This window comes from Corvus cornix, chromosome 19, assembly GCF_000738735.6.
Source record: "Corvus cornix cornix isolate S_Up_H32 chromosome 19, ASM73873v5, whole genome shotgun sequence".
Lineage (NCBI taxonomy): Eukaryota > Metazoa > Chordata > Aves > Passeriformes > Corvidae > Corvus > Corvus cornix.
In genome coordinates, this window is record NC_046348.1 from 986,109 (window position 1) to 1,000,896 (window position 14,788).

At 56.1% G+C, this 14,788-nt stretch overlaps 1 protein-coding gene across 6 annotated transcripts in view; it reads left to right on the forward strand.

The window, feature by feature from the left end:
- The window catches only part of CALN1 (calneuron 1), a 149,936-nt gene that overhangs the window by 78,215 nt on the left and 56,933 nt on the right, over positions 1–14,788 (forward strand). For all 6 annotated transcript variants that reach the window (XM_039562909.1, XM_039562910.1, XM_039562911.1 and 3 more), the window contains one exon: positions 7,313–7,456. In XM_039562909.1, the coding sequence (XP_039418843.1) occupies positions 7,313–7,456 (144 nt within the window). The remainder of the gene's footprint in view (positions 1–7,312; positions 7,457–14,788) is intronic.

Sequence of the window (14,788 nt, forward strand, 5' to 3'; positions counted from 1 at the left end):
TTTTCTCCCTTTTTAAAATCTCTTTTCATATTATTTTTGTTCCTTTTCCTTTTCCTTTTCTTCTTTTTCTGCCTCTTATTGTTTTTCTTCTTTTTCTATCTTTCTTTTCCTTTTTCCTTTTTTTCCTTCTTTCTCTTTTTATCTCTTTATCTCTTTCTTTCTCTGCCTCATTTTCTTCTTTTTTTCCCCCTTTTCCCTTTTCCATCGGGCTTGGGTGATTCACTTTTACCCAGCCTTGCACATCCTGGGTCGCAGAACTTCCAGGAAGCCTCACAGAATTCCTGGCTCTGGCCACCTCGGGACCAGCCCCACCCTGGTGAGCAGAGCTGGGAGGCCCCTGAGCCCACCTGGGGCAGGGGCAGCTCCGGGGCTGCTCCCAGGGCATTCCCATGGTCAATAATCCAAGGCAGGGAAGCCCAGGAGGGGCCCGTGCTGGTGCTGTGGAATTCCCTGGATTTGTCTGGGTGTTTGGAGCCCCTCTCCTTTCCTGCAGAGGTTTTGTGTTGGATGAATCAAAGGAGGGGTCTCTGTGGTGGAACCTCAGCCAGTGTCCCTCAGGGTCCCCCAGCTTGTGCCAGGGAACCAAAACCCCTCTGGAATGGGGCCAGGAGGTGCTGTCCCCACACCCATCCCTGCAGGGGGACTGGGATTTGCAGTGGATGTGGCACGAAAGCTGATTTTAGCCCGGGAGCAGAGCTGGGACGTTGGCCTGGGCAGCCCCCTGGCCTGGTGCCACTGTTTGTGATGCCAGGGCTGGGGGCGGGTGCCCAAAAACCCTCTGGAGCCCTCCTGGCAGAGATCCACGGAGCCAGGGATGCAGCAGGAGGGGAGGAGAGGGATCTGAGGAAAGGTTTCAAGCAGAGACTGACAGATGATGAAGCTCAGAACATGAGCCCACATGTAGGAATTCACATGGAATTATCTGTAGGAATTCACATGGAATCACCTGTAGGAATTCACATGGAATCACCCGTAAGAACATGAAATAACCTGTAGGAATTAATATGGAATCACCTGTAAGAACATGAAATAACCTGTAGGAATTAATATGGGATCACCTGTAGGAATTAATATGGAATCACCTGTAAGAACATGAAATAACCTGTAGGAATTAATATGGAATCACCCGTAAGAACATGAAATAACCTGTAGGAATTAATATGGAATCACCTGTAAGAACATGAAATAACCTGTAGGAATTAATATGGGACCACCTGTAGGAATTAATATGGAATCACCCGTAAGAACATGAAATAACCTGTAGGAATTAATATGGGACCACCTGTAGGAATTAATATGGGACCACCTGCAGGAATTACCATGGAATCCCTGTGGGTTTATGCCGACTGCTGCAGTGTGCATGGAAGTATTTGATACAGGGTATCAAGATTGAAATATTTGGGATAAAGGTGTTCTCAGCAGGCTGGAAGAGGTCCCTGAAGCCAGATGCTGCTGCTGGAGGTGACTCAGTCTCCAAAGCTGCCCAGAACGGCCAGAGCCCGTTTCCCAATGCTGCAGTCACTGCTCACCCCTGGAACTTCCTTCTGGTTGAGCCTAAATTCCCTCATATCCCTTTGTTCCTACACCAGTGGTGCTCTTCACCTGAAATAGCTTTTCCCTGTCCCTGGAGTGTCCCTTCCCTCTTCCTGCCCCCTCACAGGTGGAGATCAAAGCCCTTCCCTGTGAGGGTGGGCAGGCCCTGGCACAGGGTGCCCAGAGCAGCTGGGGCTGCCCCTGGATCCCTGGCAGTGCCCAAGGCCAGGCTGGACATTGGGGCTGGGAGCAGCCTGGGACAGTGGGAGGTGTCCCTGCCCATGGCAGGGGTGGGATAGGATGAGTTTTAAGGGCCCTTCCAACCCAAACCACTCCACAATTCCGTGAGCCGAGTCCTGCCCTCCTCTCTCCCGGCATTTGCTCCTCTCCAACACCCTCCTCACTTCCTTCATTCCAAGCTCATCCCTCATCCCTCAGGCCCAGCCTGGCCCTTTCCCAGGCACTGAGAACCTGATTATTCCTCCTGATTTACCGGTGGGGTCACAGCACAGCCCCTCCAGCCCCACCCACCCTTCCCCTGGTGCTGGGGGTGAGCCCTGCTTGTCTCCCGCAGGAATTTCCACTGCAGGGAAGTTTATAGGGAAGAGTGGAAGCTGCTGTTTTGCCAAATCCTTCTGACACCTGCAGGATGGCAGTGCTGCTGTCCTCCCAGCCTGCCCTCAGGGATTCCCAATCCCAAAAAAGCTTTCTGGGAGCAGCAGCCACTCATTCTGCTGTGCACTTCCAGGGGAATGGGGGGTTCCTGCAGGTTACCTGAAGTGCTCCATGTGATTGGGAGCAGAACCACCAAAAACATCCTTTCCACAACTCATTTTTTTCCTGGGGAAAGGGAGAGATAAATAAAAATCTGCCAAATTCCTGTCACACACCCCCTCGGGGACAAAGCAGCCCCGGCCCTGGGTTCTGAGGCAGAGCTCTCCCAGCGGCGCCAGGCTGAGCAGCGCTGGGTTGTTTGTCCCTTTGCCATCCCCGTGTCCCTCCGAGCTGCTGGAGCACTGGAAATCCTGCTGTTCATTCCCCATTTCAGCAGAGCCCGGGTCCTGCCTGCGTTGGGGGATGCTGCCAGGCCCTGGAGCCAGCGGCTGCAGCAGCTCAGGGGACACGGCCCCAAGGCACAGGGAGAGCTCCATCCGGGGGTGCCGAACTGCCTTGCTGAGACTCCCGATAACCAAGTGAAATATTTTGACACTTTCCATTGGAACACGCTGGGGGGGCGTTGCCATTAGATAAAAACGGGGTTATTTTGACACTTGGTTGCAATTTGCAGCAATAAAAAAAAACCCACCCAAAAAACCAGGAGTGAGAATAGCAGATGGAGGGCTGGAAATTTCCATTTTTTTTAGCCGTAGTAGTTCCAGCCTCACTCCCTGGTTCACTCAAGGACGAGCTGTTTGCAGCTTTCAGATCGTTCCCTTCGTACTTGGGGGCCCAAAGGTGCAGTTAAGGACTGAGATGAGTTGGGAGATTCGGGCTGGTGTTATCTCGGCTCTTATCTCACTAGTGAAAACCCCGTGCAGGACTGGCTGTGAGCGCTGAGCTCTCGCGGCGGGCTGGGTGTGGGGTAATGACACTTTCGGGGTGGGATTTACACCCCAAACCACCCGAGGGTGGCCAGGGCTGTCATGGCTTTGGTGGAATTAATTCCCCAGGGAATCGTTGTTCCTCCTCCTGCAGAAGACACAACAAAATTAACGGTGGGGGCCCAGGGAAATCGCTGGAAACAAACCTGACAGGGAGACGGGGTGAGCGCGAAGGGCACCAGGAGCGGGGAGAGGTGTTGGGGACGGAAGGGCTGGAGCAGGAGCAGCGGGACAGGGTGGGTTTTGGGGATGCAGAGGTGAAGTTAACCCTTGCCGGGCTGGGTGTCAGGGCTGGCTCTGCAGTGCTGTTTGTGCCCTTCTGAAAGGTAACAAAAAATCCCCCTGTTCCCTGCTTTTTCCCTGTTTCTCCCGGAGGAGGGGCATGGATCAGACGTGTGCTCGGTAATGGGGATGCTGGAAAGTGCAGGTGTTTGATGGGAGGAGAGAGAGGCAATGAATTAAAAGCAAACACAGCTCCCCCCCTTTCCCTACCCAGCTCTGGAGCGTTCAAAGAACTCCGGGAAGGGAGCGCTGAGCTCTGGGCTCCTGTGGGACTTCACACCCAGGGAGAAACATCAGGAGAAACTTCCCTGGGAAACCTCTCAGCTCTGGTCCTGCTGCCTCAGCCCCTTCTGCCCCCAAACCTTGGCTGATTTGTTCCTTCCTCCTTGCTGGACTTTTCACCCTTCTGATTCTTCCCAGCTGTGGATCATTTGGGAATTTCATTCATGTTGTGGCTGCTGCCTCTCTGAGCTCGTTAACAGAGGTGTTGTCAGCATGATTGGGTGGCCGAGGTTGGATGGGGCTTGGAGCAGCCTGGGATTGTGGAATGGGATGAGCTTTAAGGTCCCCTCCAACCCAAATCCCTCCAGGATTCTGTGATTCCACGGGGCAGGATGAACTTCCTGCTCTCTGACTTTTCCTGGTTTCTCTTCCCTTTTCCCTTTACCCTCTGAGGCAGTTCTGTGTCAGCTGCCCACAGCTGGGAGTGGATGAAGACACTGTTTAGGGAAAGAGGAATAAATATTGGGATTTCTGACCCCCAGGGAGGGGTGATCCGTGAGCTTGGTTTTCCCTGCTGCCATCCAGGCTGGGCAGGGGGAGAGGGCAGCTCCTGGGGCAGCACCACCTTGGCACCCACCCGCTGTGATCCTCAAAGACAGAACAGGGCTCTGCTTTTTGGGATCAGGGCAAAGTGTCCCTGTGGAGACGCTGGAATGGGAAAGATCCCAAAGCTTCTCCCAAGCCCCGGCAGTGCCTGTGGAGGGATTGACTCCATGGAGCACATCCCCTGGCAGCTCTGAGTCGGGAGCATCGGTTGCCATGGTGACTTGGTGGGGAAAGTCATCTGGGGAAAGCGCTGCTGTATTTTTAGCTTTGGGTAATGAAATGGAACAGCTGGAGGGGAAGGTGAGGGGCAGCCAGGGGCCACAGGGCCGTGGAGTGGGGGTTTGGGAGCAGGGCGGGGTTTGGGGAGGGTGCTCAGGATGGGCAGCACCTGCAGGCGCCTGGCAATAACCCCTGGGAAGAGAAGGGGATGAGGAGGAGCTGTTCCGTGGCGAGGCCAAGAGGAGGCACTGCCCGAGGTCACAGTGCTCCTGTACAGTGCGTTCAGCCTATAAATAGCTCCCATCCACCTCTGCACGAGTGGTATTTATAGAGTGGGGAGGGAAAAAGGCTCCGCTCGGTGCTGGGAGAGGGTTTGGGAAGGATGTGCCAGGCTTGGTCAGAAGTTCAGGTCTCTGAGAGGAACAGAAAGGCCCAAAATTGGGGGGCGTTCTGCTCTGCTCAAGGCTCGCAGGCTGAGTGCTGTTAATGCAGCTTTTGGGGTGGCTGTGCCTGGAGAGGGCCCTCACCGGGGCTGGTGCTGGGTATTGCACAGCAGAGCTCTGGACAGGTGTCCTTTGTTTATCCCTGCTGTTTATCCCTGCCATCTGGATCGGTCTCATTCCCATGTAAACTTTTCCAGACTCACATTTGACTCCCTAAAATCCTCTCCCAGCTCCCCGTGATGGATCTCATTCTTTTGCCTTCAGCTGTCAGGAGTTTGTTTTCCCATTTAACCGATTTGGGTGTAATATTTACTGCACTGAGCTCTCAGGACATGAAAGGAGATTTCCCTGCAGCTGGCAGAGCCTGGTGGGATTCATTCCTGCTCCAAAGGCTCCTGGAATTCTGAGCCAATGCTTTGAGCAGCCTCCCCACCTTTCCCTCCCACCTGCCTGGGCTGGCAGCGAGACAAAGAGAATTCAGCTTCAGGAAGTCGCAGCTGCTGCAAACCTGAGCCCAGAGCGTGGGGATTGGAGATGTGGCCCAAGATTCCCTGGAATGGACGGGCCCTTCCCTGTCTGCACCACCGGGCTCTGGGGCTGGGTTAAAACTGATCCCATCTGGCTGGGATAACCACAGCTGGGGGGATTAGCGGCAGTCCTGGAAGGGGCCTGGCCCTTGCCCAGGGAATTAACCCAGGCAGGAAGCAGCCCATGGGAATGGGAATGGGAAGCTGTCCATGGAAATGGGAGCAGGGAAGGGGCTGAACCTGGGTGAGGTGGTTTAGGAGCAGATTTTGAATGGTAAAGCTTTAAATAAAGCCTAGCAAAGACCACCAGAACCATTCCTTGGTGGGCTCTGGTGCTCCTGCCTTTGTCCCAGGAACATCCAAAGGCTCCCTGCAGCTCCTCTGCGGGGTCTGGTGGCCCCTGGCCCCTGGGGATGGGAGGGAGGTGATGCTGGCAGCCCATGGGGGACTGGCAATATTTTCCTGTCTGAGGTTTAAAGCCAGAACTAGTCCAGCAGGCCAAACATTTTCCATCCTCCAGTTCCTGATGGAGAATGGAGAATTTTTTAATTAGTTTGGGTTTCTTTACCAAAAAAACCCTGCTGAGTTTTCCCTCCCACTTCTCCAGTGCAATGCCTTCACATGAAGGTGAAGCTCCTCTGAGGGTTGCAGTGGGCCCTGGGGTGTTCCCTATATCCCCATTCCCAGAAGGGAATCCCCTGATTCCCTCTCTGAGCACAGGGCTTCACCAAAATGGAGGAATTGGCACCTTTTTCCTCTTCACCTCCCACCTTTCGAGTGAAACAGGCTCCCAGCTGCTGGAAGGTTGAAATGTCTCTGGCATTAGCAACAGGCAGGTCTGGGGAGTCTGGGGCTGGGAGTTGAGAGGTCTGTGAGCAGAGACATTGAGGTGGTGGATTACAGAATCCTGGAATATCCTGAGCTGGAAGGGACCCCCAGGGATCACCCAGCGCAGCCCCTGGCCCTGCACAGACACCCCAACAACCCCACCCTGGGCATCCCTGGCAGCGCTGTCCCAGCGCTCCTGGAGCTCTGGCAGCCTCGGGGCCGTGCCCATTCCCTGGGGAGCCTGGGCAGTGCCCAGCACCCTCTGGGGGAAGAACCTTTCCCTGATCTCCAGCCTGAGCCTCCCTGACACAGCTCCAGTCCCCTGGGTCCTGTCCCTGTCACAGGGAGCAGAGATCGGAGCTGCCCCTCAGTGTCTCCCCTGCCACGAGTGGAGAGGGGCTGCCATGGGCTGGAGCAGTTAAAAGTTAAAAAACAAACCAGAGTCAGATGTCAGGAGCTGAGCCAGGCTGAGGACGATTGATGGAAGTGATTCCTTATGTTCCATCAGTATTTTTATTGATCTGAGGCTGTTTAGAGCTGTAAAAATGTTATAAATTAGAGAAGAGCTGTGAGAAGGAGCAAGGGATGGAAATCGCTCAGGCTGACAGCAACAGAACGGGAGGAAACGGCCTCAAGTTGTGCCAGGAGAGGTTCAGGTTGGATATTGGGAATTATTTCTTCACTGAAAGGGTGGCACAGAGTGGAGCCCCCGTCCCTGGAGGGGTTTAACAGCCCTGTGGATGTGGCACTCAGGGATGTGGGGCAGTGCTGGCCTTGGCAGTGCTGGGGGAGTGGTTGGACTCGATCTTAGAGGGCTTTTCCAGCCTTCCTGCTGGTTCTGTGCCCCTGATCCCAGGATATCTGTGTGCACAGGAGCTGTGGGACTGCACAGAGGTTCATGGGTGTGACGGAACACACCCTGATCACCCTGCCCCGGGATGATCCAATACTCACAGTCCACGCTGGAAAAGGCAACGGGTGCTGCTGCTGTGCTCAGCATCCACAGAGTCCTCCACCGTAACAGCTGCTCCCTTCTCCCTTCCCTTCACAGAGATCCGGGAGGCTTTCCGAGTGCTGGACCGGGATGGGAATGGCTTCATCTCCAAGCAGGAGCTGGGCATGGCCATGCGCTCCCTGGGCTACATGCCCAGTGAGGTGGAGCTGGCCATCATCATGCAGCGCCTGGACATGGATGGTGAGTGCTCACCGGGGTCTGCTCTCTCCTGGGGGATCCACCGGGGCTTTCCCAGGGCTTGGCAGCCCATGGATCCGGATCAAACAATTCCTGGTCACCAAGGGAAGGATGGAGAGGGAGCTGGGGAGCTTCGGCTTTCCCCACACAAAAGGAAAGGGCGAGGTGAGAGGTGAAGCCTGCTGTGGGTGATCCTGGGAATCGGGCAGTGCATGGGAGGGGGATGGAGCATCCCTGGTGGAATACAGCTGGGTGAAGACAGAGCAGCTCTGCAAAATCCACAGATCCCAACAACCCCACCCTGGGCATCCCTGGGAGCTCCTGGAGCTCTGGCAGCCTCGGGGCCGTGCCCATTCCCTGGGGAGCCTGGGCAGTGCCCAGCACCCTCTGGGGGAAGAGCCTTTCCCTGATCTCCAGCCTGAGCCTCCCTGGCCCAGCTCCAGCCGTTCCCTGGGCCCTGTCCCTGTCACAGGGAGCAGAGATCGGAGCTGCCCCTCAGGAGGAGCTGCAGACCCCAAGGAGTCTCCCCTCACACGAGTGGAGATTGTCCCAGGCTGGAGGGGGACATTCCACAGGTGAAAAGCAAACCAAAGTCAGGTGTCAGAAGCTGAGCCAGGCTGAGGGTGATGGAAGCAATTCCTTTGATGCCACCACCATCCTGACTGGAATATCCTGACTGGAAGGGACCCCCAGGGATCACCCAGCCCAGCCCCTGGCCCTGCACAGACACCCCAACAACCCCACCCTGCACAGATAATCTGTGCCAGGCTCTTTGAGCCTTTCCCTCGGCATTCCTGGGCAGCCTCTGGCCGGTGACACTTCCAGAATTCCCACCCATCCCCTGCCCAGTCCCTGGCTGCTCCCTGCAGGTCGGAGCCGCTGTGCTGGGAGCTGTTCCGAGGAGGTGTCGATGGCTCTGCAAGGAGAAGTTTTGCGGGGTGGAATCATCCCGAGCCAAGTCCTGCTGGGAGCGTTCATCAAACAATTACTGAGGGAATAAAAGCAACAGAACCCCCACCAGTGGGGAGAGGGAAAGGCAGGATCGGGATGCTGGAGCCAGGGAGGAATTTCAGCGGCTGCAGAGCTCGCTCAGAGCTGAGCACAACGAGCAGTTAAATCCAAAATGTCCTTGGCAGGGCAGGAGGGGAGAGCTCCGCGCTGCCAGGAGTGTGCAGGGAGCGGGGGTGCACATCCAGCCTTGGCCCGGGGCTGTGGCGGGGAGGAAATCCTGCCAGAGCAGGGTCTGAGGGCTGGAGGGATCCTTGGAGAGCCAGGGAGACGCCAGAATCCTTGGGGACACTGGAGAGCAGAGCCCGGGGAGAGGGGGAGTGAAACTCCTGCCCCTGTGGGCATTCCCGATGTCCGTGGGAGAGGCAGGGACATTGTCACCCGGGCACGGCAGGGCAGGGCAGGGCTGGCAGCCTGCTGAGGGTGTCCGGCAGAGGAAGGGCTGGGAAACCTGGCAGGGAGAGGAGATGCGTGGTGGGAGTGACCTCATTCCGTAAAGAAAAGGGGAAAAAAAGAATCCATCACTTTAAAAAGTGTTCTGTCCAAAAGTTATTGTGTGCCCCTTGCCCTGCTGCGCTGGCCTTTCCTGGCAGAGAGGGACTTGGGCTCAGGTTTGGCAAAGCCAGGCTTAGTGTGGTGCCAGCTCCTGGGGTCTTTTCCCGAAAATCTGAGCTTTTTTGGAAAAAGAGTGCTGGGGACTTGGCTCCCAGTTCGGATTCGTCTCCAGTCCTTCCCTGACTCTGCCAGGCTCCGGCTCTGCTCCGCACACTGCTGCTGGGAGGGACCTGCAGTGAGGAGCGAGTCAGACCTGGAGGGATGGGCTGCACATGGAAGTGGCAAATTCCTGCTCAATCCCTCCCTTCCCAGCGAGCTCTGAGTGCTTTCTGCAGGGATGGGAGCTGATCCTCCAGCTCCACAGTCCCACCAGCTCCAAACTGGCTGTACTGGTGCAGTGTTGGAGCAGGGGTTTGGGGGCTGTGCCATGGGAAGGTCAAGTGGGCCATGGATTTAAAAAAAGTCAGGGAATGGGAAATTCCTGAGGCACTGAGCAAAGAGGGGAATGTTCTGTGGAGGATTTACCTTGCCTGCAGATTGAATTAGTGCTGTACAGCTTGAATTAATGTTATCAGGGCTGCTTTGTCTCCAATGGATTCTTCACCTTTTCCTGGGATTTAACTCAAAATACGGAGTGAGAACCAGCAGCAGCCTCCTCCTTCCTCTCCCACTGGGGATGAGCATCTTTCAGGAGCAGGGCAGGAATGCTGGTTGTGCCCAGTGCTCCCTGGCCCTCTTCCCAAATATTCTTGGGGAGGGTTGCTGAGCTTTCCCAGGTTTTTGCTCGGCATTAGATGGGTTGGAAGCTCGGATGGAGGAAAGGCCACACTCAAGGAGGAATCTGCAGTGGCCAGCAGAGCCGGGGGGAGGTGAAGCGCTCTGCACATCTCTGGCACGTGCCGTGAGTTATGAGGTGATGGCAGGTGGAGCAGCCAGACATCCATTCCCTCCTTCCCAAAAAACTGCTGCCAGGGCCTGCAAATGAAGTAAGAAAGTTGTCAGGGCTGGGGATTCAACGTGAGCCAGCCCGAGCAGCCCCAACATGCAGTTTCCATCAGCAATTCCAGCGTGGCACAGGGGCTGACTGCACTGAGGGCCCGCAAAAAGCAGCAGCTGCAGCTGCGCTGGGGAGGTGTTCCCTGATTTCGGTAGGGATGGGGAGGGAGCAGGAGTGACAGGAGGGACAGGGCATTTCAAAGCAGGAGCAGCAGTGCCAGGAGGGACAGGGCATTTCAAAGCAGGAGTGCCAGGGGGGACAGGGCATTTCAGAGCAGGAGCAGCAGTGCCAGGAGGGACAGGGCATTTCAGAGCAGGAGCAGCAGTGCCAGGAGGGACAGGGCATTTCAAAGCAGGAGTGCCAGGGGGGACAGGGCATTTCAGAGCAGGAGCAGCAGTGCCAGGAGGGACAGGGCATTTCAGAGCAGGAGTGCCAGGGGGGACAGGGCATTTCAGAGCAGGAGCAGCAGTGCCAGGAGGGACAGGGCATTTCAGAGCAGGAATGCCAGGAGGGACAGGGCATTTCAGAGCAGGAGCAGGAGTGCCAGGAGGGACAGGGCATTTCAGAGCAGCAGCGTGTGCTGGGGCTGAGCAGGAAGTGACCTGACAGGAGCATTTCACACCTGGTGTCACCTCCTGCCAGCGAGGCTGCGAGTGGCACAGGGGATGGCACAGGGAGTGGCACAGGGAATGGAACAAGGGGTGGCACAGGGAGTGGCACCGGGGATGGCACAGAGGGTGACACCGGGGATGGCACAGGGGGTGGCACCGGGGATGGCACAGGGGGTGACACCGGGGATGGCACAGGGGGTGGCACCGGGGATGGCACAGGGAGTGACACAGGGGGTGACACAGGGGATGACACAGGGGGTGACACCGGGGATGGCACAGGGGGTGGCACCGGGGATGGCACAGGGAGTGACACAGGGGGTGACACCGGGAGTGGCACAGGGAGTGACACAGGGGATGGCACAGGGGGTGACACCGGGGATGGCACAGGGGGTGGCACAGGGAGTGACACCGGGGGTGACACCAGGGATGGCACAGGGAGTGACACAGGGGATGGCACAGGGGATGGCACCGGGGATGGCACAAGGAGTGACACCGGGGATGACACCGGGGATGGCACAGGGGATGGCACAGGGGGTGACACCAGGGATGGCACAGGGGGTGACACAGGGGATGACACCAGGGATGGCACAGGGGGTGGCACAGGGAGTGACACAAGGGATGACACCGGGGATGGCACAGGGGGTGACACCGGGGATGGCACAGGGGGTGGCACAAGGACAGCTGCTCCCAGGCCCGCCGTGTGCAGCTGCTCAGTGGCACTCTCAGAGCCCCCACCGGAGCAGGAAGGACGGGCTGCTCCAGCATTCATCACCTCGCAAGGGAAAATGGGCTTAGGGAGAGATCACTGCTGGAGCCTGAGCGGAACTGGCCCTGGCACGGCTGGGCCTGGGGCCAGGAGCCCTTCTCAGGTGTCACCTCTGGTGCCACCATGGCTGCTGAGGGGCCAGGCCCGCTCCTCCCTGCACAGGGACACGCCAGCAGAGGGACATGCCACCACGCAACCAGCCTGGCACTGCCAGGGTGCCCCGGAGTGCAGGGAGTGGCTCTGCCCTTCCCCCCCTCTGCATTCCCTGATTTCCTGGGAATTTCCCGTTCTCCTCCCCGGGGGCAGGAGAGCAGCAGGGCTGGGGATCCTCTGCATCCCTACGAGTCCCTTCTCCAGCTGTTCTTCCAAAGCTTGGCTGCGAGCTTGGGCAGCGCTCCCAGGCTGGGGTGGCATTGCTGGGAGTCTGTGCAGGGCAGGAGTTGGATTCCCTGATCCCCGTGGGTCCCTCCCAACCCCAGGAATTCCATGATTCCGGGAATCTGCCAGGTGTGCTTCACCCAGCTGCCACAGGGGAAAGCTGTACAGTTGGCATAAACCCCCCTCAGTTATGGAGAAAAATGGGAATCTCCTTGGAATGTTTCGAGGTCTCTGGAGAAATCCCAATAAATCCTCAGAACCCCCCTTTTGTGAACTCCAGGAGATGCTGCAGCACTGCTGGGATGGGAAGTGCCAGAAAAGGACAGAAGGAAAAGGGATTTGCTGGGCAGAAATGTTTCTCTTTAGGAAGCGAGGTGAGGGCTGGGGCTTCCAAGATTCCCGTTATCCCAAAGCTTTGTTTGCATCCTGCTGGAAGTGCGGGACTGTTCCCACACCTGGGCACTTCCCATTGTAGGGAGCCAATATTTTCGTCTGGAAATACTTCCAGACATCAAATCTGACCTTTATCCCATGGATTTCCTTAATTTTTAGCCAGAATTCTGCATTTCATGGACACAAAACTGTGAGGGGGGCCCTGGCTTCTCCCTGCAGTCTGGGGAATGACCTGGAATATTCTGCCAGCACAGGGAAAGGGAAATATTTGATACATTTCTGTGCTGGAAAAAGGAATTATTTGTAAATTCTTCCAACTGGCAGCAATGCTGATAAAAACGGGAATTGGCACATGGAATGTGGGGCCTTATCTGGGATCCCTCCTCTTTAAGCAGCATTTGCCATAAAAGAGATGAATGCGTGACTTGAGTGTCACAAATGGTTTCATTGGGATTTTTGTCTGAGGAATAAAACGAGCACTTGGTGTAGGAATTAGAGGAGCAGCTGGAAAAATAACCCTGGGCTACCACAAGAGGGGGGGAAACCACCCCTGGATGTCAAATTATTTATTGGAATGAGAAGAGGGAATATTCTGATGAAGCAGAAGTCGAGCTGGTTTCACCAGGGACCTGCCTGGTGTCTGTGGGACATTCTGGGATGTGGCACCTGGAGCGGTGACATCCTTGGGAGCAATGGAAAACGGGGGAATCTCAACTTTAAATTCTGGAAGAGTCATGGAATCGTTGAGGTTGGGAAAGATCTGTGAGGTCACAGAGTCCAACCCTTCCCCAGCACTGCCAGGGCCACCACCACTGCCCCACGTCCCCAGGTGCCACATCCCCAGGGCTGTTAAACCCCTCCAGGGATGGGGACTCAGCCCTGCCCTGGGCAGTTCCAATGCCTGAGCAGCCTTTTCATGGAGAAATATTCCCAAAACCCAACCGAAACCTCCCCTGGCACAGCCTGAGGCCGTTCTGGATGCTCAGACCCAGGCGGAAGTGGCACTTGGCGCTGTGGTTTGGTGGCCATGGGGCTACTTGGTCCAAGGTTGACGATCCTGGAGGTCGTTTCCAACCTCGGTGATTCCATGACTCTTCCGGACCTTCCAGCTGAGATTCCTCTTTTTCACTGCTCACAAAGATGCTCCGGGTGACACATCCCAGGATGTCCCAGGTTCTCTGTGGAAAGGGAGGAAGTGTCAGTGCCACGGCTGGGTCGTGTCACAGGTCACTGTGTCCCTCCAGGTCGCCCCTCCAGGCCGCTGTCCTGCTCTCCAGGACCTCCCCAGGGACACTGCTTTGGTTTCCTGTGCTTCCTCCTGGCACCAGAGCTGGGGCAGGGATGGGAACGGTGGCAGGACATGGGCTGGGACATCTGGAGACAGAGCAAATCTCTCCTTTAAAAATGAAATATCCAGCTCTCCCCTGGGGCTGGCAGAAGGCAAATTCCTTGTTCGTAGGCATGGACAAATCCCAGCATCACAGGATCATTAGGGTTGGACAAATCCCAGGATCATTAAGGCTGGAAAGGCCTCCAGGATCATCCTGTCCAACCTTTGATCAGTGAAAAGTTTGCTTCTGCCCACAAGCTCGGCTTGAGCTGCCCTGTGTGGGAAAATGGTGACATTCGCAAGCTGGAAATCTTTCCTCTCCTTTTGTCTCTCCCACTTTTCCTCTTCAGGTTTTCCCAAGGTCCTTGTGTTTCAGCCTGAAAAGAGCCGGATAAAAGATTTCATTTTATATCTCAACATAAAAATGGGTTTCAGTATAAAACAGCCCAGGCTGCTGGGGGAGGGGGGGGGACCAGGAACCATTTCTGGGTTAAAGTCAGAGTTCGTAGGAGTCAGAGAATCCCAGAATCCCAGGTATGGGTTGGAAAGAATCTTAAAAATCATCTCACTCCACCCCTGCCATGGCAGGGACACCTTCCACTATCCCAGGTTGCTCCAAGCCCTGTCCAACCCAGCCTTGGGCACTTCCAGGGATGGGGCAGATGGGTTAGGATGGATCCTGGGCTTGTTCTTGGTGCTCAAAGCGATTTTTAAGTGTGAGAAATGATCCAGCCGCATTCCAGCCTGGCTGTCCTGTGAAATGTGTTGCTGAGCTGGGAATCCTGGGCAGCGGGATGGATTTGATGAGACTTGTCTGGATTTCTAGGGGCCACTCTCTCCGTGTCTGCTCTCATTTGGACAATGAGGATTAGCACATTTCATCCCATTCCGTGTTCTCGCTGCGGAGATGAGGAGTAATTACAGCTGCTGCTGCAGCCTGTCAGCTCTGCAGCTCGGGAGCAGCGAGAGGTTCATCAAATTACATCAAATTACATCAAATTACATCAAATTCTATCAAATGACATCCAATCCTGCCCTTGCTGGAGCGCTGGGCTGGCTGAGTGCAGCACAAAAGGGAGCCCTGGCTGCAGCTCCCCTCTGGAGCCTGTCCGTGCTCTGGCCTGGGCTGCACCCCGTGCCCTGTGCTTTGTGGGCAGCCTTGCTGAATTTTATTTCTCCCCAAAACCCTGGGATCATTTTGGCTTCGCAGGAGGTGTGTGCCACAGCCCAGAGTCCTGCTCTGCCGCTGGTCCCAAGGGTGTCTGAGCTGCACCCGGAGCTCTCTGCCCTTCCAGGG